Consider the following 26,351-nt stretch of genomic DNA (forward strand, 5'->3'; position numbering starts at 1 on the left):
GATCAGTGGTGTGTGTGTGTGTGTGTGTGTGTGTGTGTGTGAGCGAGAAAGGGAAAATGAGCAGGCGCTACTTCACAACGGGTGTTTGAGGCAGTGAACCCAAGTTGTTTTAGCAGGAACAAGCCATATTCAAGGACTTTCCCTCCCCCTACTCTTTTTGGACAATGTGGGAACAGGCGGAATTTGAGAAGCACTGGAGGAATGAGTTTCCCGACGGGGAAGTGCCCGTGATGAATCTCCACTCGGTGGAGGACATTGAAGCAGAGCTGGAGAAATGCAAAGCCAATCTTAAGGTGTTACAGCAGGCTCTGTCGGAGGAGAAGTTCAAGGTGATTTACCTTCAGACCACCATCGCGCAGAAGAAGAAACGTTATGACATTGAGAAATGTTGGAACAAGGCAGATTCAAAGAAGAACAATACTTGCGGGACAGACAGCAGAGATGAAGTAGAGCCTTTCGCCCGGGACATACTCCGGGTCGGCAAGACAGGTAAGCCCATCCCCCTCCCTCCTCGGAAAAAGCTCGATGTTCAGCAAGAACACCCATCTCCTCGTGACATCTCTCTGTGCGTTGCCGAGCAACGGGACAGCGCTCAGGACAGTGACCACGAGTTCGAGGACGTGGAGCTCAACGTAAACTTCCTGCAAAAAAACATTCTCAACCCAAAGAGTAACATCCGGGACAGTCAACGGCTGAATCCTCGGGTCCGCATGAGTCGAGATCTGGACTCGGATGACGGCAGACTGTCTCCTTCACTGGCGCTCCGCGGCTCTCACGGGTCTGGACGCAGCACACCTGACGGATACCCGAGCTCCGACCATGACGACGACTCCTCTGCAGGTAGGCAAGCAAGCTTAACAACTAAAAATCACCTCTTATCACCTGCAAAGCACCAATTAAGATGCCTTGGAATGTGAAGGAATGTGAACTGCCACTGTTTATCACTTATCATAATTTCAGGCCGGTTTACACTGAATGCCTAAGCAGAGCGAATGCAGTGCAGGTATGACGTCACTTTGTAGGCTAAAGCATGGAAATGAGTTAGCATTTTAGCACTTCCAGTTCCATTGCACCACTCAATTAGCAACACAGTGCATGAGTGTGAATCCTGCGATAACCACCTTTGATCTCGTTAGGTGTCTTATCCACTACGAGAAGAGAGAACTGTCCGTCTTGGCTGCACTTCCTCCCCTCACTGTAACCGCCTACTCTCGCCTACATTTTAGACGAGCAGAAGTGCATCGCAAACGAGCATATTAGAGCATTCGCACTGCATGCCGAGGCAGTCGTTTCGGCGCAGATAAAACAAAACAAATTTCACTATAAAGTCATGAGGTGTTTCACAATCACCATATGACATTCACCACTGTGAAAAAATAATAATAATACACGAAAACACTTCTTTGCTAGGAGTTTTTGCCCAAACTTCAAAGGCCTTTTCAAATAATAAAAACTAGAGGAATATCTCAAACTTTTAAGGGACAGTTCACCCAAAAATTTGAATAACCTCATGATTTACTGACCTTCAAGCCTTCCTAGGTGTATATGACTTTTTTCTTCAGATGAATACAATAGGAGTTATATAAAAAAATCTCCAAGCTTTATAATGGCAGTGAATAAAGGATGATAGCTAAAAAAAAAAGCCCCCATCCATGATAAAAGTCATTCATATGGCTCCATGTAGTTAATAAAGGCCCTCTGAAGCGAAGCGATGCGTTTCTGTAAGAAAAATATCCATATTTATAACTTTATAAACTAAAATAACTAGCTTACAGCAGACGGCCTACGCAAGTCGACTTGTACCAAAAGAGTAACATTTGACGCGATGTAGGAGTAGTGTAAGCTTTGATTCCTCTCGCAGTTCAAACAGATAGGGTTTGGCAACAGACTCAAGCTCCTCTGACGTTTCTCTTTAAAAATTCTCATTTTAGATTTCTAATTCTTGACTGGTGTTTTGTTTTGCTATATCCTCTGCGCTTCCGCGTTCGTCAATGCATCATGTGTCAGGTCAAGGGTTACTCTTGATGCCTACGGCCGTCTGTCGGAAGCTAGTTATTTTAGTTGACAAAGTTTTAAATATGGATATTTAGGCCACATCCACATGAAGCCAGAGCTTTCCCTATCCGATTTTTTTTTTTTTCGTTCAAAAAAAAAATTCCGTAAACACGGCGTCGTCTCAAGAAATATCTGCGTACACACGAAACCACTGAAACTGACTCAAAACGATGTAGTATACATGCCAGACCAGTATGTGGCGCTGTAATTCTGCCACAGACATACACTAAAAACGGAGAAGAAGACTTAAAGCATGCGCATAAACCTTGCGCGCTGTATACTATGGCTGTATACAACAATAATATTAGGCACAGTAGCTTCTTTTTTTCTTTTCTTTTTTCTTTTTTAATCAAGAACTTTGTTGAACAATATGACAAACCATAAATGTAGTTGCTGTGACTTAACGGTGTCTGACTAGTTGACACTTGGTGTGATGACATCATCGTTTCACAAAATGTACGGATTGGCCATACACACGAAAACGCAAGGGCGGCGTTTTCAGATTTATCTACCTTGGGACCCGGTTTCAAAAAATAGCGGTTTCAGTCTCCGAAAACGCCGGATCCGTGTGGACGAAACGCCAATACGATAAAAATGTATACGTATACAGCGAAACGCGTCTCCGTGTGGACGGGCCCTTAATAACCCCCCTTTATTAAACCCCCGTAGCCGTGTGGAGTACTTTTATGAGGGATGGGTGCACTTTTCTTGGCCTTCAAAATCATATCCTCCATTCACTGCCATTATAAAGCTTGGAAGAGCCAGGACATTTTTTGATTTAACTCCGATTCAATTTTTCTGAAAGAAGAAAATCATATACACCTAGGATGGCTTGAGTAAATCATGGGGTAATTAAAATTTTTGGGTGAACTATCCATTTAAGATGACTTTTTTAGGCTTATATACAGCATGTTATCTGTGAGACCGTAGGAGGGGAACACGATCGCATTGCAGCAGAGTATGCTGCCCATCATAAGTCAAAGCACGTGACAGACCGTGGTCAGAGGAGAATACCCGAAAAACATGACAGAATGAATAATACTCGTCCGTAGAGCCAGACCAATATGGATTTTTGGGGACCGATACCGATATTTGGGAATAAAAAAGGTCTGATATCGAACCAAACTAGTTTGCATTGCATGTTCTGTTCTATATTATATTTTAAATACTGTAGCTTAATCTTCACTAATGACTTAATCTTTTTATTTATAACGTTATATAAAAAATTGCTTGATGTGATAAGTGTCACTGGCAAAACCTTATTATCTTCTATTATTAGTCTTATTTCCTCTAGTCTACCAGTGATGGAAGAAGTACTCAGATCTTTTACTAAAGTAAAATTAATAATACCGTAATGAAAATAGGCCTATGTACTTTTACTTAAATACGATTTTAAATATGTAATTGAACATAAGTAGTCAGCAAAATGTACTAAACGTGAAAGTACTCATTATGCAAAATGGCTCTATATAAAGTGTTATAATCTATCTATAAATGACAGAAACGTCTGTCTGAATGTCTGTCTGTATGTCTGTTATTCACATATCTCTCGAACCGTTAGTCCGATTGATTTCAAACTTGACAGGTGTCTTGCATGCGCTTCGTAAGCATGAGTAAGTGGAGTGCCAAGTTTGACGTTGTTTGGATTAGAAATGCGAAATATATCGGTAAATATATCGGTAAAAGAAGCACTTAGAAGCTTGTGGTTTAAAAAATAAACATTCTGACATTAGAGGGTTGTAGCTGAAAGAGTGTTTAAAAATAAACATTCTGACATAAACACTATGGGGCGGTTTCCCGGACAGGGTTTAAATTAAGCCAGGAGTAGGCCTTAATCAAGAATAGTTAATCGTGTCTTAAAAAATTGCTTTCTGTAACACAGATTAAGTACGGATTAGTTACACCTGGACTATGGAGTCCTGAACTAAAATAAACCAGATTAATTTAAAACCAACTGTGCTAACCTGAATTAGCATGATAGAGGTTGCCTGTAAAACATGGAATGAACCAAGAAAAGCTTAAAATTGCATGGAACTGAGAAGCAAATCCAAGGAAACAATGGAATCAGAAAAAGACTGCAATCAAAAAACAATTACTAAACAAGAGAAAATTATTTTAAGCAAGCTAAATAAACTGCACACACCAGCTATGGAATAAAAGAAAATAAATGCTGGAAGTCTGTTTGTAATATATACAAACTACCGTTCAAACGTTTGGGGTCAGTAAGATTGTTAATGTTTTTAAAAGAAGTATCTTCTGCTCACCAAGGCTGCATTTATTTGATAAAAAACAATAAAAAAAACAGTAATATTGTGAAATATTATGACAATTTAAAATGACTGTTTTCTATTTTAATATATATTTAAACTGTAATTTATTCCTGTGATCAAAGCTGAATTTTCAGCATCATTACTCCAGTCTTCAGTGTCACATGATCCTTCAGAAATCATTCTAATATGATTTGATGCTCAAGAAACATTCATTATTATTATCAATGTTGAAAACAGTTGTGTACAAATTTTCAAAATTATAAAAAAAAAATGAATAGAAAGTTCAAAAGAACAGCATTTATTTAAAATAGAATATTTTCTAACATTATAAATGTCTTTACTGTAACTTTTGATCAGTTTAACTCATCCTTGATGAATAAAAGTATTGATTTATTTGTATTTCTTTCCCCCAAAAATAAAAATTAAATTAAAATTCCTACTGACCCCAAACTTTTGAATGGTAGTGTTTAATGTTACAAAAGCTTTAGATTTTAGATAAATACTGTTCTTTTGAACTTTCTATTCATCAAAGAATTTTGAAAAAAATGTGTACACAACTGTTTTCAACATTGCTAATTATAATGAATGTTTCTTGAGCATCAAATCATCATATTAGAGTGATTTGTGAAGGATCATGTGACACTGAATACTGGAGTAATGATGCTGAAAATTCAGCTTTGATCACAGGAATAAATTACATTTTACTGTATATTCACATAGAAAACAGCTGTTTTAAATTGGAATAATATTTCACAATATTACTTTATTACTTTTTTTTTTTTTATCAAATAAATGCAGCCTTGGTGAGCAGAAGAGACTTCTTTTAAAAACATTAAAAATTTTACTGACCCCAAACATTTGAACGGTATATGAAGAGTTCAAATGCAAAAGCCTCTAAGTGCCATCTGAAATTTTCTTCTAGAATGATCATTTTTATCAAGCTTGTATATTTAATTTCAGTAATTTCACTTAAATTACATTTAATAGGTAATTTTCACTGCCATTTAGGTGAAATTACTGAACTTAAATATACGAGCTTGAAAAAAATGATCATTCTAAAAGAAAATTTCAGATGGCACTTAGAGGCTGCTTTTGCATTTGAACTCTTTATATATATATACATATATACATATACACACACACACACACACACACACACACACACACACACACACACACACACACACACACACACACACACACACACACACACACACACACACACACACACACACATTAAATTGTGTGTGTGTGTATCCAAGTAATACACGTGTCCACTTTGAAACACAATGTTAATCTGAAGTTAAACATGCCTCCTGGTAGGTTTAATTTAAGCCTCAATTTTGTCCTGGAGTAACTCTAGTCTTCCTCCAGGAAATCAGCTTATTAAACTCTGGACTAAAATAAATCTAGGACTATTTAAAGCCTTGACTGAGAAAGCAGATTTCTGTTAATCTGGTTTAAAGGGCAATTTTAGTCTAGGATTAGGCTTAATCTCGGTCCGGGAAACCGCCCCTTTGTCAGCTAAACATTAAGTCAGCTACACGCTTTACTTCTTAATATTATATTTTATTCACGGCCATCATTTGTAGTAGCCTATTCACAAACTGTTTGCTCAAGCGTAGCGTTTTTTTGTAGTTCACTGTGTCGCGCTTATTCATTTGTGGAAGTTATGTGAATCTGTAAGTCAGCTACACTGTTTACTTCTGAATATTATATCTTTCTATAAATTACGGGAACGTCTTTCTGTCTGTGTGTGTGTCGGTAAAAGCAGCACACATTGGCTTTTGCCGCTCAAGCCGCTGGCCACTCCCCCTCTCAAAATCGTCAGACCGATAAATCGGTTGGGCTCTACTCATCTGTATTTGCAGTACCAACAAATGCTGTATGAAAGCACAATGTGCGCGTGCTTTTCCCGCTCTGCATACCCACAGCTTCTTCGCTGCCTCCGCTCTGCTTGCGCATCCAGTGTGAAACAGGCTGTGGAAGCGCATGTTGGGTATGTGTGTCAGAGGACATTGCTCAATGAACAGTCATTGCTGAATCTTTCCAAATGGATATCAGGTTACATGTTCTGCTGTTGAACATTTTGATCATAATGTTGGAGATTGAGAGGCATGTTTACTATGGCCTCTGAAATTTTGTGGCAAAATCTATATCTCTGTTTCTCTCGCTTTCGGAGCAGGTTTCGTTCACTAGTGAGGAAATGGAAAACCTGGAGTCAAGAAGTGATTACAGAACTCTATAAATAGGAGAGGGGAAATCTTTGCTACACTGTTGAACTAAATGGCCAAAATTTGTCTGAAACTTTACTCAATATTATTTAGGCCACTTGTTTATAGAACAGTTCTATAAAATTAAAATATCACACTGTCATACTGAATATCAACAAGGGTGTAATAACCAGTGGCCTAGTTCCTAACCAAATCAACACTCTTGCTCTTGTAATATTGTTGTTCTAAAAATCATGTCTAAAAAAAATCGCATCATTGTCATTTGTTGTCCGTATACTGTCACCTGCAATGCACAAGATTTTCTCTTGGACAGTTTAATCATATTCAGAATGTATCAAAATCATCAAGTCTTATGTAATTATCTCACAATAAGGTCAGTTGAGCATCCATAATTTGCTCTCACAACACCTCTGCGGCAAAGAGGAAGAGGCCCCAAATCTGTGATGGATCAGCACGCGGTGCTTTATGAGACAAACTCACATGCTGCTAGTCTTTTACTGGCATTGACCCATCTACGTAAAATTTTATGCATAACTTTTATGTAGGGCTGGGCGATAAAACGATAACGATAATTATCGCGATATAATTTTTCTCGATAAAACGATATCAAGAGTTCGATAAAAGTTCGATAATGTTTATGCGCCAAAAGCGGAACGAAACTCATTTGAACCGCGCGCCACACGGACCATCTATCCGCTCGGCTCAAAGTCTAAACGGCAGTGCAGTGCGAGCTCACTAGATCCGATGCGTTTACTCTGATCGCTCTCGTCACGAGATCCAGTGAGAAGCGCTTGAATTCAGCAAAGAACACAAATGTCTCAGTGATTTAAACCAGTTTAAAGGCAGATGAAACAGCACTGACAAACAGGAGAAACACTGTGCACAACGATACAGTCAGAAGGCTTTTCCGTCTACAAATTCCCATCATTTACCATGGATTTACTGTAACGTTAGCCTAGTAATATTAACTGCACCATGAAATGTGGGATATACATATTGAATTGTATTATGTTATTAATGTAGACAATGTAAATGACTAATGGAATATAATTACAGTATTTAATAATGTATTTAGGCTCCTGTTTTTCATACAAAAACCATAGAAACTATAAAGTTACATTTTGCCATGATGGTGAGGTGCTGTAGGCTATGCCTGGTTTCATCTGTGGTTATCATGATCTAAATGCATGATACTGGATGACCAATGGTTAAGTTTAATAAAACTCAAACAGTCAGAATTACATTTTACCAAATAAAAATTAGCACATGCAGAAACTAAGAAATTAATTGTCCAATAAAGATATTTATTTTGTTAAGGAAAAATGACAAATGTTTGGCTGTTCCACCTCAGATTTGTGAAATGTTCACCTGTTTGGCAAGTGTTTGTCATGATATGTTCACAATTAACGCTCTGGTTTCTACAACTTTCACTTAGGAGCAAAAATCTGCCTTTAAACTTGAAAGAAATAAAGATTTGACTTTTATCGTGATAATTATCGATATCGACTGATATATATATATATTTTTTTTTAATATAAATTACAATTAATTGGGGGAGCATCACAATAAAGAGTTAGCAGATATTAAGCAGACAGTTTACTAATACTCTAATGAGAGTTAGTTGACATGTAGTTGTTGCATGCAAAGTTACTTATAGTTAACAGAATGTTCAAAAGGGACCATTAAAATAAACTGTTACCGATTATTTTTATTATTTGCATTTCACATTTTTCTCTGCTATCCAAGACCACATCAGAACAGACCTGCAACCCATTTTTTTAACATCAACCACTGCCTTTGAGTGTTCATTCTAAAGTGGATTGATAAGAAGCATCCAGGCAAAAACAAATCTGTTTCCGCAGTTTAGTTGATTCAAGTTATACAATCATAACAATGCCATGTTTATTCAGTGTCGCTACATTTATTACATTTAGCATGCACATCACTTGCACAGCTCTGTTAGACTTTGTTCATGATATTTTGGTGGAGGGATCTGGTTCATTTAATATAGGATAATCAGGGACTGGGATTGTGTTGCAGTGGGTCAGAAGGCAAAGAACATCTGGGCCTTTGGAGAGGATGTGTGGAAGAGAGATAGAGATGAAGATAAATGTTAATAATAATAATAATAATATAATAATAATAATAATAGGGAGTGTTGGAGAACCAGTGAAAAATGACCTATTGGAGTGTAATATTGTGCATAAAATTGATATATTGTATCATATATTGTGTCACAATATAGGGCTGCACGATTATGACAAAAATCATAATTGTCGATTATTCCCTTGAAATTGTAATTGCAATTATTAACTACGATTATCATAATTTACATTTGAATGGTGTTTTGAATAGCTTTATGCCATTGTTTGAAGCGACTGCATGCCATTTTGTTATATCAAAATACAAGCTGAAAACACTCTTCCTGAAAAACTTTTTTTTCGCTTTTCTACAGCATTAAGCTTCAAATGTCAAATATATTAATTTATTTATTTAAAGAAACCTTATTTAAAAAACCTTAAGATAAGCTGTAGAAAGAAAAAACACCTCTTAAAGTGTAACTTGCAGGTAAAAATTTTCTCGAAGAAAATGCAATAAACATAAAGATAAGAACCGCCCACCACTGTTTTGTATGTTTTTCATACCAAAATGCTGAATATAATATGAAAAGTTGGTACTTTTTAGTGGTTTTAAGCACTCCCGCTCCCTTCCACTAGGCTGGGCGTGACGTCATAAAAGGAACTCCAAGCCTAGAGTTACTGTAGTCTAATGGCAAGTAGGCTAGCAGTTATATTGAAATAACTCAATTGTAAACTTAATCGTGTGTGCTGGCTTCAAGAGGACCGTGATCCTGCCAGAAATGAGAGTAAGCTATTCGAAAAACAAACGGGTTCAGGCAGCATGCACGCAAAATTAAACCGAACTTTTATTTTGACGGGTTGCCGTGAAGACCTTTGAGTTTCTGTGCGTGTATGATACGACGATAGTTTTTCTCAAATGAAACGGTAAAATGACTCAGAGTGGCTCTTGAGATGAATTTCATCATGTCATCATATCGTGACTGGCAGCAGCTAGACTGAAAACAGCGCGAGCATCACTCGTGCTTCAGTGTGTGTGTGTGAGGTAAATGACACGCGCGTCTGCGCCATTCATTCACACAGAGACAAACAGAACATGCAAGGTTAATATTTAAATAGTATTTCTGCAGTTTAATATACACAGACACTATATCGTGGTATATATCGGCTACAGTGCTCATAGTAATGAAAGTTAGTCTGGAGCCCCGTGCTTAGATAAACATGGAAGCGACTTAACGCAGCTGCCTATTACTGGGTACCGAATATACCCGGTACTACAGAAATGCTGGTACCGTCACATTTTCAGTACCGAAGTACCGGTACTTTGACAACACTAGTTTCCCACCTCCTCAGTCTCCCAGTCGTTCTCTATAATCAAGCCACAAACAGTAGGAGTCTAGCAGAGTATGGTTGCAACTTCCTTTTATGACGTCATCACCCAGTTGCTGTAAAAAACACGCTACCTTTGAAGAAACCCCAATAAATGTTATTTTAACGCATTTTAAGACAGAAATTTTTACATATATACATATTGAGCACTTTAATTTACACATTAATTGGTTGTGGTGGTTAACCTGCAAGTTACACTTTAAGCACACAGAATATTGTAAGTGAACTTGTTGTAATTGCGCCTTTAAACGATTACATAATTGTGGAATCCGTAATTGTATAGGCTATATTACAAAAAAGAAATGGGATGATATGTCATGTCAAGTCACGTCACCTTAATTTATATAGCACTTTTTACAATACAGATTGTTTCAAAGCAGCTTTACAGTGATAGGAAATGAATGCAACAAAGATTGTTTTGGCTGTACAACAGCTCAAGAAGAAAGTCATTGTCTAGCTTAAGTAAGTTTTCAATTGATTCATTTCCGTTGTAAAAATCATTAGTTATTAACTTAGGGGCTGCTTACACAACACCTGTTTTCAACTGAAAACAGAAAACTTTCAATGCGTTTAAGACTGTTATGAAAATGAATGTTGACAAATAAAAATATGACATGAAAACATGTCTATGAAAACATGAACATATGACTAGAAAATATAACACTGCTAGATTATGATGCATCAATGTTCACATCTAAGAAACATCTAAAAGGAATAGCTGCTTGAGATAAAGCTTTAAGTAAATGGTCTCCAGTAAACTGAAGGCCGTTCAATGACATCCTATGAGATTAATAATCAGATATCCTAGATACATAACATAAATTTAACATTACAACTTGCATATGCACAAAAGGACGTGAATGCGCATGTGAACTTGAGCGTGCTTGTTTTTTTTACAGTTTTTACATGGTTTAAAAAGGGAACTCTGGATGCGCTCTTCCCTACAGCACGCTGATACAAAGGCAAATAAAGCACAGAGAATATAAAACATTCTATCACCATCCTGTTCTCGTTATAATGCTATATATGGCGTGTAAATTAGCGCTGCACATCTTGCACTTAATTTTATTTTTCATAATAGAAAGTAATTACAGTCATCACTGCATTTTTGAAGTCATAACGAGAAACAACTTTAAATAAAACAGGTTTACTATTAAAAATGAGAACAAAATAACATTGCTGCATTATTAAAGGCCCACTGAAGTGCCTTGAAACGCCTAGCTTTGTATGATGCGTTAACGTAATATCCACTGAAACAGGAAGCTAAGCGGGACATATTGAATATCCCCTCCCCCTTTTCAAATAGCCAATAGCGTTTAGGTTACCTCACAGACTGCAAGTCGTACTTGACAGCACCATGGAAGGGAATCCGAGCGCTGATGATACGTTGGATTCAATAGTAGGTGTTAATAAATTCTAGCTATTTCATTCTTAAAGGACAAGATCGGTATTTTACACTTAAAGCCCTGTTTTCAGATCGTTTCTTTTTTTTTTTTTTTTATCAAATTTTTATTGAGTTACAGAGTGTTATTATACAGGAACAAAGAGTGTAAATAAGCATCACTCTGAATATATCTCTTTCCCCCCCCCCTCCCACATTCCCAGGGCGACCATAACCCCCCCTCCCCATCTCCCAAATATACAATCAAAGCATACTCGGTTAAAATCAAAATACAAATACAATGAGTAAAAATAAAACATGAAATATAAAAATTATTAAAGAAGCTCCTTAATTTTTATAATGAGATCTGACCAAGATGAAATAGTCCTTTGAGAGGCTCCATGTAATCTTGCCACTGAGAGCTCCATGCTCGCAATGTCCAAAAAGGAATGCATCCAGTGAGTCCACGTTAATGAGTGCGGAGGTTTCCATCGTAAGGCAAGCATTTTCTTAGCCGCAGTAAGTCCACAAAAAAGTGATTTTTTCTGAGTTAAAGAAAAGGTATATGAGGAGTCATCATTTAGAAGCAAAAGTTTCTGGCAGCATGGTATCTCCAATTCCAAAATGTCCTTCAACGTAACGGAAATCTGTCTCCAGAACTCAATGACTTCAGGGCAATCCCAAAACATGTGCATATATGTCCCTATGCATCCAGTAGAGCACAAGTCACACTTAGGAGAGGTGGAAAGCTTCATTAAATGACGCTTCCTGGGAGTAAGATACATCCTGTGAGTCATCTTGAAATGAATCAATTGATGATTAGGATTTTTAGAGACAAGTTTGAGGTTAGCCCATATTGAGACCCAACATATGTCAATACTGTCCTCTGAGTCAGCCCCACAAATATCCCTGTGCCAAATGTCCATCACAGGTAACCTTTTATAAGAAGCTTCTAAAAACTGAAGATACAATGATGAAACTATCCCCCTTGTGTTAGTATATGAAGTAAACAACTTATGCAGAGTGAGACTGGGAATACTAGGGCCCCAAGGAACCCCATATGCGCGCATGGAAGATCTCAAGCGCAGATAAAAGAAAAATGAAGTACCTGGTAGATTATATTCTGCACGTAGCTCATTGAACATGCGTAACCCACTGTCCCCCCACACATCAGCCAAAATATTAATCCCTCTATCACTCCAGTCTGGGAAAACAAAAGGTTTATTGTCCGATAGAAGGCTATGATTATGAAATAATGGAGATTGAGAGTGCCATTTATGATCATTGCCGGAGATCTTTGAAGCCGCCCGCCAGGTAGAAAGAAGATATGCTATTATTGGACCAAAATGTTGTTTTGCGCTCTTTAATGGAATGTTGCAATAAATCAAATCCTGTAATCTATAAGGTAAAGCCAGATTAAGTTCAATTGATTGCCAAGATACAACCGAGCCAGGAGTCAGCCAAACTGTGAGAGGACGTAGTATAAAAGCCCAATGATAAAGCTTAAAGTCCGGTAATGCAAGTCCGCCGGCATCCTTACAACGCTGTAGTGTTAAATACTTTATACGGGGGGACTTGCCATTCCATATAAATTTCTAAACTGATTTTTGCAATTTAGACCAAAAATCTAAGGGTGGTGACAGTGGTATCATAGCAGAAAAAAAATTTATGCGAGGCAAAATGTCCATTTTGATGACAGAAATTCGAGCTTGTAAAGATAGTGGAAGTGATGACCAACGAGTCAGGTCCATCTCTACACGACTATATATACCCTGTAAATTTTTCAGGGCTGTTGTGTGCAGAGATGGAAATATGTCCACACCCAAATATCTAAAGCTAGTTACTATCGGTATAAAAGATGGTAAAACAGAATTGGAGGACGAATTATTTAAATGCATCAAAGAAGATTTGTTCCAATTAATCTTATACCCAGAAAATTTACTAAAACTGTTAAATACTGACAAAATATGATGAATAGACTCAGCAGTATCACTAACATATAAAAGAATGTCATCTGCATATAATGAGATTCTATGAGAGGTATTACTGAAAACTGAAAATTACTGAAAAAGTTATCGCACAGAGTCTCACTGAAAACTAAATCTGGCCTATATAAATTCTGATAGAACTTTTTAAACTCTTGATTAATACCATTGGGTTCACTTATGAGGCCATTAGAAGATTGAATTGCCATAATATTTGAATATCTTTCACTATTTTTTAATCTGAGCGCTAAAAGGTGACTTGGTTTAGCTCCATTGAAATAATAAGTTCTTCTAACTTTGTGCATTATAAACTCAGCTCTGTGCCGTAACAGTGATAAGAGTTCTGTACGCATCACCTTTATTTCGTTCTGAACATCCTCATTGTGAGAGATTTTTTGACAATTCTCCAGCCTATTTATTTTTGTCTCAAGGATGCCTATTTCCTTCAATCTAGATTGATTTAATTGGGAAGCAAAAGAAATAGACAAAGACCGTATGCAACCCTTAATAGCGTCCCAAAGAAAGCGGGGATCATCCACTGAGCCAGTATTTATCTCTATAAACCATCTCAACTCTTTTTTGAGCATTGCACAGAAATCTTTATTTTGTAGCAGTGTGGTATTAAAGCGCCACCGGGATGCTCTAGTAGGTGCAGAAACAAGAGAAATTTAGCTGAAACCACATTATGATCAGATAACGGACATGACTTTATATCAACACTGTGTGCTACTACTGAGTGTGCAGCATTAGATATAAGAATATAATCCAATCTAGAATAGCTTTTATGTCTGGCCGAGTAGAAGGTATACTGTCTTTTTGTAGGATAAAAAATGCGGTATACATCAATTAAATTAAGATCAGACATAAATTTACATAAATCAATAGATGATAAAGATGATGCTGGATAATTCTGTACGCAAGAACGATCAAGAGAGACATCCACTACCGCATTCATATCTGCACCGATGATAAGAAAGCAATCTTGAACGCGCAGTAATGTTGTAGTGAGGACATAAAAAAAATTTGCGTCAAAATGAGGAGGAGCATAAATTGAAATAAAAGCAATTTTTTTACCCGCGATAATTGTTTTAATATATGCTACTCTACCCTCATCACAGCTATATCTTTCTAGAATATTAAATGATATCTGACGTCTTAACACAACCAAAGCCCCCCTAGATTTACTATCCAATGAAGACGAGGCGGCTACAAAATAAAATTTGTTAGAGAACCTCTGAACATCTGATTTTCTTAAATGTGATTCTTGAATAAATGCCAGATCAACCTGCTGTCTATGTAAGTAATCTAAACATGCGGTACGTTTAATGGGACCATTCAACCCATTTACATTCCAGGAGACTATATGAAGTATTTCTGCAGCCATAAATTAACTATAGAATAACAAAGAGACCAAGAATACAATTAACTGGGCATAGAAAAATAACGAGAATGCATCACAGTAATATATACATTTTAAAGGGAGAAATACCCACCCACCCTGGTCGCCACAACCCACAAGAACACACAATTTCCCCAAATATAACAAATAACGCTCTAACAGAGCATCAACTAAAAAAATAAAATAATAAAAAAATAAAAAAACAATCGAGTGAAACATTAACCACCTTATGAACAACGTGACCCCGAGAAAGACGGCAGACAAAATGTCCCCGCTCCCCACTCATTATTAACGGTTAACAAACTAAATGTACTAATATATTTGCGCTCAACAATCATTATGAACAAACAAATGCAGAAAAAGACAGAGGAAACCCCCGAGAGTAGTATAAAGTAATGCCTCTTTACCCTTCCACATTCTCCTGTGAGTCCAAACCATTCAGAAAGTCCTCAACCTCCAAAGGGGACTTGAAAACGTGCTGAGTCGAACCTCGCATTAACTTCAGTTGCGCGGGATACAACAAAAAGGTCTGAAAGCCCATCTTCTGAGACTTATTAGTTACCTCCATGAAAGAACGGCGCCGATTCATAGTGAACGCACTGTAGTCTGCGGCAAACCTGACATCTTTCCCATCCACCTTGATTGGAGATTTCCTAAACGCACGGAGAATTGAATCACGATCCGTATAACGTAGCATCTTCATAATGACCGTGCGTGGTCTGCCGGAGTTGTTGGGAGGGCCGATGCGATGAGCTCTCATGATCTCCGGTTTAACATCGCTCAACGAAGGGAACCAAACAGGTAGAGATCCCGTGATATATGTCGTGAGATTCGCGGCTTCCACGCCTTCAGGGAGATTCATAATACGAACATTATCCCTGCGGCTCCGGTCCTCCAAATCAGCTATCTTTTCCTCCAAGGTCGTCAATCTGGTGGCAGATTTGTCGTAGTTTTTCTCCACTTTGCCGACCCGGCTGTTCAGACTGGAAAATCGATCACGTAGTTCTCTAACCCCATTAGAGCAGGTGGAAAGCTCCGATTGAATAGTCTCCAGCCTGTCCTGCAACGTTTTAAACTGCGACTCTATGAATTGCTGCTGTTTTTCCATAGCCGAGGCAATCATGGCCGCGAGCGAGTCCTCCGTCTTCTCTGCCTCATGCGCCTGATCACGCTGCGTTTGCTTGCCAGCCGATTTTCCTTGACGAGAAGACATACTGCCGATGCCCAAAGTCAAAACATAAAACAAAATGTCGAGCAAATAGCGAATAAACGTGAATATATAAATGAAAATGAGTAGGGTTTGCGGAGTCTAAACACTATGCTGCCATCATGCTCACAGGTCACGTGGCCTCCCCGTTTTCAGATCGTTTCTGATGAAATACAATGGTTAAGATTGAAATGCTGCTGGCCTGAGAATTTTCGGTTTCTGTGGTAGCACCCCCCCACCCCCACAATGGTTGCATAGGTGCACTGGAACAATCCTTCCTAAAATGCATTAAACTTTCGTTTACAAAGACGTGAAACTCACCGAGTGGTCAGGGGTGTTCACTGATATGCTCACACAAAAATCGCTGCAAAAGATGCTTTCCAACAGGTTTTATCGTAGTTTTTGTCCAACTCCACTGACTTGTATAACTCCAAAAACTACGATAAAACCTGTTGGAAAGCATCTTTTGCAGCGGTTTTTGTGTGAGCATATCAGTGAACAGGAAGGATTGTTCCAGTGCACCTATGCAACCATTGTGGAGGTGGGGGGGTGCTACCACAGAAACCGAAAATTCTCGGGCCAGCAGCATTTGTCCAAATTTCAATCTTAAAGGTAGCCTGGTTAAAACCAGACCCTTCTCAGTTGAAACTGAGTGAAGGGTCTGGCGAAGCTATGTAGACAAATCATTTCCAAAGGGGCGTCACCACCCGACGTAGCTCAAGTTCCTTTGGGCGCAATTGGATAGTCATAAAACCAATCAGATCGATGAAGGAGATGACGTATGCTTCGAGTGTTGTTCTTTGCTCCGGTTTTAACGAAAACGGTAAGTTTAAATCGCTCAAAACAGACGCGATAACTGATTCGTTTATATACTGTCTATTATTCGAACAAGTGATGTTCCACGGCGGCATCCATCTTTGTAATGAAATCTCCTTCAGCGTCGCTGCGCTGTCGTCATCATGTAAATCCCTCCCCAAATGTTTCTGATTGGTGCCGCGATTTCGGCGGCACAGAAATGAGTTTGAATGGGCTCTTCTCCAGACTATCCTGGAGAGAGAATTAAAATTTGCCGGAAGTAGTCTGGGTTTTCCCAGGCTATCTTAAAGGGATAGTTCACTTTGAAATAAAATTTTGGTATGTTTTAGCTTACCTCAAGGGCATCCAAGATGTAGGTGTCTTTTTTTCCGCAGTAGTTTCAATTTTGATATTTTTAGGTCAAACCGTTCTTGTCTGTCAGTCAAATAATGCAGGTCTATGGTCACCACCTCAAAGAGCAAGCACAGAGTCCAAATTAAAACAATTCCACATCGTCCAAATTAAACAATTCCCTCAGATCATTTGGACGCGGCTGTGTTCAAGAGATAACAACGATATAAATACTGTTCGTTTTCTCACACAAACCGCTCGTTTCGTGTCTTAGGCCATCAATGTGTACTTATGATGGGGAATTGTTTAATTTGGACGATGTGGAATTGTTTAAATTTGGACTCTGTGCTTGCTCTTTGAGGTGGTGACCATAGACCTGCATTATTTGACTGACAGACAAGAACGGTTTGACCTAAAAATATCAAAATTGAAACTACTGCGGAAAAAAAGACACCTACATCTTGGATGCCCTTGAGGTAAGCTAAAACATACCAACATTTTATTTCAAAGTGAACTATCCCTTTAAAGCCACACTAAGTAGAAATTGTGTTTTTGTCAAACAGCGACCCCTGGAGTCGCTGTGGAATACTTGCACTGTCGTAAATATATTATATTATAACGTTTTTACATGATTGCATCTAAATCACAAGTAAATAGTCTATAGTCTAGGCCTACTGTATAATTTAATTTGTGTTGTTTTTATTGGAATGTAAACATTACAAAATGCCAGATAACATCAATTAAGTTAAATGTACGTCGCATTATTTCATAACATTGGCCGTTATGATGTCATTAGACATGATTATTGCAATTTATCATAATAGTTTGCAAATTGTGCTCGTTTACACCATTTACAACCTCTACGTTAGGCTTATTTATGTCCTGATAATTATGTGAGATATTGAAAGCTGTTCTCATGATAATCGCAGGAATCAACATCAAACGGCGTTGTCTGATATCCGTCAGGACTACGTGATAAATACACCTCACAACACCTGAGTTCAGCTGGCAAACTAATTCGTGAGGCATAGCTATCTGATTTATCAAAACGATTCCATTTACACCTGGTCACATAAATGTATTTTTGCGAAACGGATTTAAATCCGATCTTCAATTCTCGCGCTATATGCAGATTTAATGGAGTGCACGTTACCGAAAGCAACAGACATGAGCTGCATTTTATAGATCATCAGCTAAAATTTCAAAATCAAAGACCGCAATAAGAGACAGCCCTGGTAAGATCATTTCGTTTCAACAACCATATGCATTTACACTTGTCCAGTTTCGTCTGGAATGCGTCTCAGATCTCCTCCTGAAGTGGTTTGAGCGGTCAGATTCAAATCCGTCTCAAATGCGTTTCGGAGGGCATTTAAACCTGGACTTTTCACGATCGGATAGCTATCCGATCTGAGAAAACGCATTAAGTGGCCAGGTGTAAACAACCCCCATGACAAAAACATATGCACGAAAGCCGAAAACAAACGCTGGTTGGCCTCTCACGTCCAAATTTGACGAAGTGGTGGGGGAAGTGACGTATGCCGTAAAGCAGTCGAATTTTGTAGTTCTTTTTGTGCTCTGGTTACTACCCGAACCCCGAAGTTACATAGTGCCAGTAAAAGCGATACAGACCCTGTCAGGCTATGGGAGACGTGTCATTCAACCTATTGTAAGTCGATGTACCATCACAAGGATCTTGGAAATATATTATGAAGGTTGAAAAGTTACATAGTGTTGCTTTAAAGCTCTGTTTTCAGATCGTTTCTGATGAAATACAATGGTTAAGTTGGAAAACGGAATAAAACTTGAGCGTTTGAGCAATCGAACTCACATCTCCAACCCATATTGCTCCGTGATGTGTCAACGGTAGTGATGTCCGGTTCGTGAACGAATCGTTCTTTTTAACCGGTTCTTTTTAGTGAACCGGTCCAACCAGTTTGAACTGAATTGTTCAAAACAGTTCGCCTCTTGAGTCAGTGCTAATCCGCAGTTTTCTAAAGTTACTCGCTTTCGACGTGCCTGACAGTCCCTCCGACTCGAAATAAACCAATATCCCGGAGTTTGTTACTCCAGTAACTCCAACAGTTCACTGAACTGAGACATTTTGTGCTGAGAGAACTGATGAGCTGACACTGAACATGGGTTGACCGAACATACAGGTACAGCCACAGTCGCTTTGGCCAGGTGGTATTTATAGCATAGGGGGCGGGACACTTTAGATTCTAGAGAGCATTTGATTGGAAAGAAGATGTGATGAGAAGCTGAAATCCGTGGTGATGTCAAAAATCTGTGATCCATTTTAGCGGAAATGAAAGACAGTAAGTTATGAATGCTCAAATTTCCCAAATGCAAATTTTTTCATTGTTTTGGAACACAAGCTTATTCATAACCTTAAGGCTAACATATTCATACTAAGAGTCTATTCAAAAGAATATTGTGGTCGATAGTATCAAATGCAGCACTAAGATCCAGTAACACTAATAGAGAGATACAACCACGATCGGATGATAAAAACAAATCAATTGTTACTCTAATGAGAGCAGTCTCAGTACTATGATACAGTCTAAATCCTGACTGGAAATCCTTGCAGAAAAAGGAACATAGTTGTGAGGATACTGCCTTTTCTAGTAGCCTATCTTTGACAGAAAAGGTAGATTCGAGATCGGCCTGTAATTAATACAATTCTTTAGGATCAAGTTGTGTATTTTAATAAGTTTACACTACTAGCAGTTTGTCTGCTGTCTGTTAGCCGTCACGTCACCTCAGCTAATCCTACCTCTTTGCCAATTTTCGGTTATCCGGGAGAGACGCGCTGCCAAGATGTAAACGGCCTGCTCCGCCCACTTTGGGCTTCAAAAATGCTCTTCAGAAACCTACAGGTGACGTCACGGACACTACGTCCATTGTTACAGTCTATGATATAAACACACACAAAAAAAAAAAACTCCTTAGAGGTGAACTACGTGAATAGCCTATTTCAATGTCAGAATGGAAAGGCGATGAGTTTTCTGGTGTACAGTGAAGAAAGTCTTTCAGTCGTCTGTGGTCCCTAAAATTTGCAAATCCAAAATACTTCCACTCTACACCCACATGACGTTGTTGTCTGTGTCAGTTTCTGGCTGCCGTTGATAAAAGTACCGCTAGGTTGCTACATCACGATTCACGATTTACAGTTTAAAAGAGCTTGTGCAGTTTGAAAGAAATGTGTTAGGACAGTTGACAGAGATTGCTTGTAGATGTGGCTACCATATGAGAGTGTCAAAATAAAGGTGCTTTAAAAAATATATATATATCGATTTTTCATACGCTGTTAGTCATTTGATCGATGCATCAATCCATATCAATGTATCGTTACACCCCTATAAGATTTTTGTCATCCTCCAAAATAAAAAGGAAGGTTTTGTTTTTATGAAGCCTGAGAGATTTCTGTCCCTCCATTTGAAGTCAGTTTCCCTAAAACTTAAAGGATCCAAAAAAAGGTCATAAAGGCATCGTACAAATAATCAATCGAGCGGTTTAATCCAAGTCTTCTGAAGAGACACGATTGCTTTATATGATGAACAGATTTGCTAATCATTATTTGTGTAGATTTGTGTGTGTGGCACGCAAGAACAACATGGTTGAGTAAATTTTCATTTTTGGGTGAACAAAAATTTGTTTTGTTTTGTAAAAATTTCCCTTTTACTTTTTGGAATCGTCATTTTGACCTGCTTTGTGATTAGAACTATGGTAGATTGCATTGATCATCTGAATATGCGCTGGAATGGCGCAAAGTGCGGGTGTACTGCATGAGAATTTTTTTTTAAGATTACAGAGTTTCAGTGACGGTAGAGTAAAGCCTAGTTCACACGGCAGGATAATTAAGCCGATTTTAGCCCCGATTCACCCCTTCCGACAATCTTAAGGATGCTCCGATTATCGTAAAATAATCTGATCAAATATTCCTGCCGTGTGTGGTGTGTTAAGACTGCTCTCGTCTGCTCGGAAGGACGTCGAGACCGCTCCGATCTCAAATCGGGGATATCCAACATGTTGGATTTATTTGGCCCGATTTCTTCTCGTGTGTGGTGTCCCCCGAGCACGCAGCCTGTGGACTGTGGAGTGTAGCCAATCAGAAAGCAAGGTGACGAGGCGGCGAGGAAACACCGGGAAATATAATCAAAACAGCCGGCGGCATCGCGCACCAGAAAGTCCGGTGGACGTCAGAGATCATCGCCTTTTCTTTTGATAACGTTTTTTTTTTCGGTTAAAAACAAACTACAAACTATTGCCACTGCATCCTCTTCGTCCGCCATGATTGTTTACTCTGAAGTCACGTTTGATCTCGAGGTATTTTGCGCGATTTCCCGTCTGATCTGGGAATGCTCGGGAGTCAAATCGGTTCGTGTGTGATGTGTTGATTTTGCCGTGTGGCTGTGCACCACACACTGTACGACCAAAACTGTTAGACCTGTGATTTTTTTATCCCCGTGTGTGGGGTCTCTCAGGTTTGGAAAATCGGCCGACAATTTTAAAATCGTCCCGTGTGAACCAGCCTTAAACTACTATAATGCTGAATATAATGTATTGTTTAATGGGGGTGCAATGGGGGAGTATTTGTTGGTCCTGATAATGCCAATTTCTGATTATACCAGTAAAAAGAGGCCTACATTACTTTAAATATATGTAGTCAGTGACAGGGTGCAAGCATATTTGTCTAATAGGGATGTCAGTTTACACAAATTCCCATGATCGATCGTCGTTCAAATTAACGATCAATTAATCGATTAATCGTTAGCCTTTATGCTGCAATATGCGTCTACTGCCAACAACATGAGGGTGTGCAAACCCAAATCATTCACAATGTTTTATTACAATATTGTTCTCTTGTTGAGCAGCACGCACGTGCATGAACCTGCTTAGTTTTATCGATTAAATGTATTATCGACAATGAATCGATTGTTGATTAATCGTTAAAACCCCTAGTGTCTAACAATATTCTGTATTTTAATCATGAATATTTCTATTCTGGTGTCACCATTGCTAAGTCCAAGCCTATTCAAGTCCACCCCAATGTAATACCAAATGTACAATTTTAGTCAACACTACATTTATCGTATCATGAGTTCAGTATTGTGCAATCATGTATTGTACCAAATCGTGATTCGTGACATGAGTGTATGTTTACACCCATACATATGTCATGTTGTGTTATTAGTACACACAACTTTTAGTTTAACCAAGCCCATGTACATTTCTGAGGTTCTTCACTCAGCAATAGCACAGACTGTTCAGTGAATATTTGGTTTGGGAGTTGGTGTCTAGTATCTTTTTTCCAGTCACACCAATACTAAATGTTCTCTGACTTGAATTTTAGGTAGTTTACCATGGGTGTATATGAGCTGTTTAAGGGAAATACCATTTTATAGAGCCACTATTAATCCGATGAAAATCAAGACTTTAGCTACTTATATTAAGTGAGGTTGATTTACCTTGGAAACTGCTGTCTCTATGATGCTTTGAAACAGTCTATTATTAGCCTCAAATTATCGCAATTGGTACAAATGTTTCTGACCTAATTATCAGTCAATTTTATAAAGCCTCAAAGGCTTTTAAAAGGCTGTGTGTAGTTTCAGTTTTGAATAAGATCAGATTCATTCTGTGAAGTTCTTTTATGTCTCAAGTTTGCACCAGTTTTTGTGTGTGTAATGACTCAGTTATAAAGTAGCCAAAAATCTTACAACACAATTTGGTTATTGACATAAACTTAATCAACTTAGTCTATAATTTCTTTGCACTGCTGCCCGGGCAGGATGCAGCTGGATCAGAAAAGAAAATTAGCAAAAAAAAAAAAAAAAAAAAAAAAAATTGTGGTTAGGGTTTGCATAGCCCCCCTTCAGTCTGATTTCCTGTAATGTTTCACTTCCGAGGTCTCACTATCTCTTCACATGAAGACCCCTGCCTGCCTCACAAGTTTAGAGTCTAATATAGATATTATATCATGAAGCTCAGCACATTGCTCTTTTGATGTACATTTTCATTGGCTCATTATAGTGTGATACAGATGACCTCGAGTTTGGTTCCCAACTTGAGGTCCTTTCCCGTTCCTTTGTAATTTTGCTGTTTGAGCATGAAAAAGGTCTGTAAAGTTACAAAGCACAAAGTCCATTCCAAAGGGAGTAATTCTCTATTACCCCTTTTCCACCAGCATGAACCGGGTGCTAGTTCAGAGCTATTGCCAGTTTGGAGTTGGTTCGACTGATGAGCCTTCTAAGAACCAGTTTGCCTTTCCACAGGCTACAGAGCCGCTACAGAGCCAGATCTTACGTCATGAGTATACATCTCATGTTGACCAGCAACGCTAGCGCGATAGCGCCAAGTTCTTACTTCTAGACCAGCAATGTTTTGGTGCTACTTAAGAACTACTTTTCCTGGTTCAGAGCTGGTGCTTTGGGTGTCGAAAGACAAAGAACTGATTTGAAACTAGGCTCTGGAATCAAGATTCGATTCTGCGATTCATGTCCCCCATATTATTCAAAGGCATTACAAAAAATTAGGAAAATAAGACTGCTCAACTCACTTCAAATGTCACATTTAATAACATTTTATTAAAAATTAAATTACATTATCTTCTACACATTAACTGAAGTGCAAAAACTTAGGAGGGTAATGCAAAAACTTTGTCCTTGAACATTCAGGACACAGGACCTCATTACAGGACAGGATGTAATTATTCTCTGAATAGGAGACCTCTCACATGAATGGTGAGCTCCCAGAAATTTACCCACACTTTCAATTTGAAAGAAGATGGAGCGTCGTGTACAACCGGTTGTGATGGTGAAGCCATTTTCACTTGAATTTGCTGTTGAACGCACGACAACAAAGCACCGCAACAAGCGCCACCTTGTGGATGTAATACTCAAATGTAAATTATCAGAGTAATTCAACTTCGAGAAAACCAGTGGAGAAAACCCAAAGGTAAAACAGATAATTTTATAATTAAATAGTGCAATACTTCGCGTTACTGTATCGATATAATTGCGTGCGCAAAATATTGCGATACTGAACAGAATAGATTTTTTCCCCCCACCACTAGTACTGACTTCAACGAGGGGGGTAATAATTCGAAATTCGGCACAACACCAGTACACAAAAAAAAGTGAGGGTACGCTACAGATTAAAAAGTAGAAGTGCCAGTACCGGTACTGGCCCACTTCGAGCACTGGATAAAACATATATAGAAAATAGTAGAGGACACAGAATAAGCTGCTGCGGGAAAGGTGCACGACCCAAGTCCGAAACATGAGAATAGGCCTACTTTGAGTGCTTCAAACAAAAGCAAGCGTTTACCACGACCTGCTTTGATTGATGCGTGTGCTGTTTAATGCTTTTGAGACATGTTTTGCTCAATGCATGACTTACATTTTATGGTTATATCCTCATCTGTGAGTATTAGAAAGTCCTGCGGATATTTCCATTTTGCATAGCCTGACAAAAAGCGTGATATTTTTTCTACTGGCCCAGTCAGGCCAGTGGTTCAAATTTGTACTTGCCCCACAACAAAAAAAGTAATAAATAAAAAAATAAAAGAAAATAGGTCTAAGTATTGTTTCAGTTGTTTTTGATCCATGTAATACACAAGGTTATGACACCAAAAACTACTAGTCTCAAATTTGTAATATTGTTACAGGCAGTCAGTAATAAAATAAGAACAAATAATCAAATTACGAGCAATAGCACAAATAAATCCAACAGATCAAACACAAATGAAACAAACAGTTCTTTTTAGGTTTTTCATGTAGATTTTCAGGTTGGGTACATAAATAGTTATCAAATGTAAAATATCACTGCATAGTCTTCACTGTATAATAGATGAACCCTTATTACAGTTAATCAGTAAAGATCAGTGAGCGAATATTTTCTGTCTTATTTTTTTTTTTTTTTTTACTGAGTACCAAACAGAGATGCGGGTACTTTTGCGTCTACGTGCGCTTGAATATTTAAATTGGCAAGGCTTAAAAATGCGCTAATTATCAATTCCGATCAGGAAAGTGATAGTTCCGTCAACTGGCCCGAGTGTCTTTCACGCTGGTTAGTCCTTATTGTCGAGCCCTCAGTGGCCTATGTAATATAATTACTATGATAAGATGAGTGAATGTTTTCCTCATACCTTATACAAGTTAACATTTTGTGTTTTTATCTTTTTTAATTTCATCATTTTAACTTCTACTTTAAAATTTAAAGTGCAATTTTTCAATGATTCTCAGATGACTCGTCGGATGAATCAGTCTCTCTAAATCCCTCCTTTCCGCGAGCTTACTGTGCTCTGATTGGCTAGATGGCTAGAAATATATACATCAATATTTATTCATACAGACAGGTTGTGATTCTGAGGAGCAAGCAGTACTCTGGGCACTGACCCATCTTTCTAGAGCAAGTGTTTTGCGAATTCCATGTTGAACTACGAGATTTGAGAAGCAGTCATCAGAAAAATAACGTGTATGAGGACGGGTCAAGTTAACATAACGCAGTAGCGGCTCCTGGCTAATGTGTATTTTGAACATTCAAGCACGAAAACCTATTCTAGTAGACCCCAAAAGCAAAATCAAGACTTTGTAAAACGGCATAATATGTAGAAAATGGGATTTCTTTTCATTTAATTGAGTGTAACAATAAGACCTGTTTTAGTCTGTTTTGTAAAAAATGCCTCAGTGAAATACATGATTTTCCCTTCATTTTCCATGTCATATTTTCCTTATGTTAAATGCTTTGCTTGTTGAGGCGTGTTACACAGCTGGTTGAGGAAGAGAATACTCTACACTGCCTGCCAAGCCTGTGCATGAACTTGTGTTTCTCTGTGTGTGAGAGAAAGACATTGGGGGATATGACAGCAACTATAATCAGTGTCTTGTTGTTTACGCAGACAAAAGTCTGTCAAAACAAAACTTGATTTTAAATTGATGTTGAAAAAACACCCGATATTTAAATAAATAAAATACAAAAATAGAAAAGATATTTAACAGATCAACCCACAGTTCAGTTTACAACAAGACATCTTTACCCTCAAACATCTTTTAGATATGCTGTCAAATACTTTGCAAATATTATTTTGCTTTTTTCGCAGTAATATTTCTAATCAAACATAGTTCAGATATAATGGAAGGCAACTGAGATTTTTAAATGCAGCTACAAGAACTACAAGAACAATCAAGCATGAAAGCATATTTATGG

General features: G+C 38.2%; 1 protein-coding gene and 1 long non-coding RNA gene across 2 annotated transcripts in view; one reads left to right on the top strand and one right to left on the bottom strand.

Annotated features, from left to right (window-relative positions):
* Positions 1-26,351, top strand: part of abr (ABR activator of RhoGEF and GTPase) — a 330,545-nt gene continuing 304,194 nt past the window's right edge. Inside the window, exon 1 of the mRNA XM_082171387.1 lies at positions 1-840. Within this exon, the coding sequence (XP_082027513.1) occupies positions 165-840 (676 nt within the window). The 5' untranslated portion in view covers positions 1-164. The remainder of the gene's footprint in view (positions 841-26,351) is intronic.
* LOC309499984 lies at positions 5,528-17,321 on the bottom strand. Its single transcript, XR_014206412.1, has 3 exons — positions 16,136-17,321; positions 10,223-11,483; positions 5,528-9,106 (listed from the first exon to the last, which is right to left on the bottom strand). It is a non-coding gene; the product is annotated as an uncharacterized lncRNA (long non-coding RNA).

Source organism: Leuciscus leuciscus, assembly GCF_965113295.1.
Source record: "Leuciscus leuciscus genome assembly, chromosome: 5".
NCBI lineage: Eukaryota > Metazoa > Chordata > Actinopteri > Cypriniformes > Leuciscidae > Leuciscus > Leuciscus leuciscus.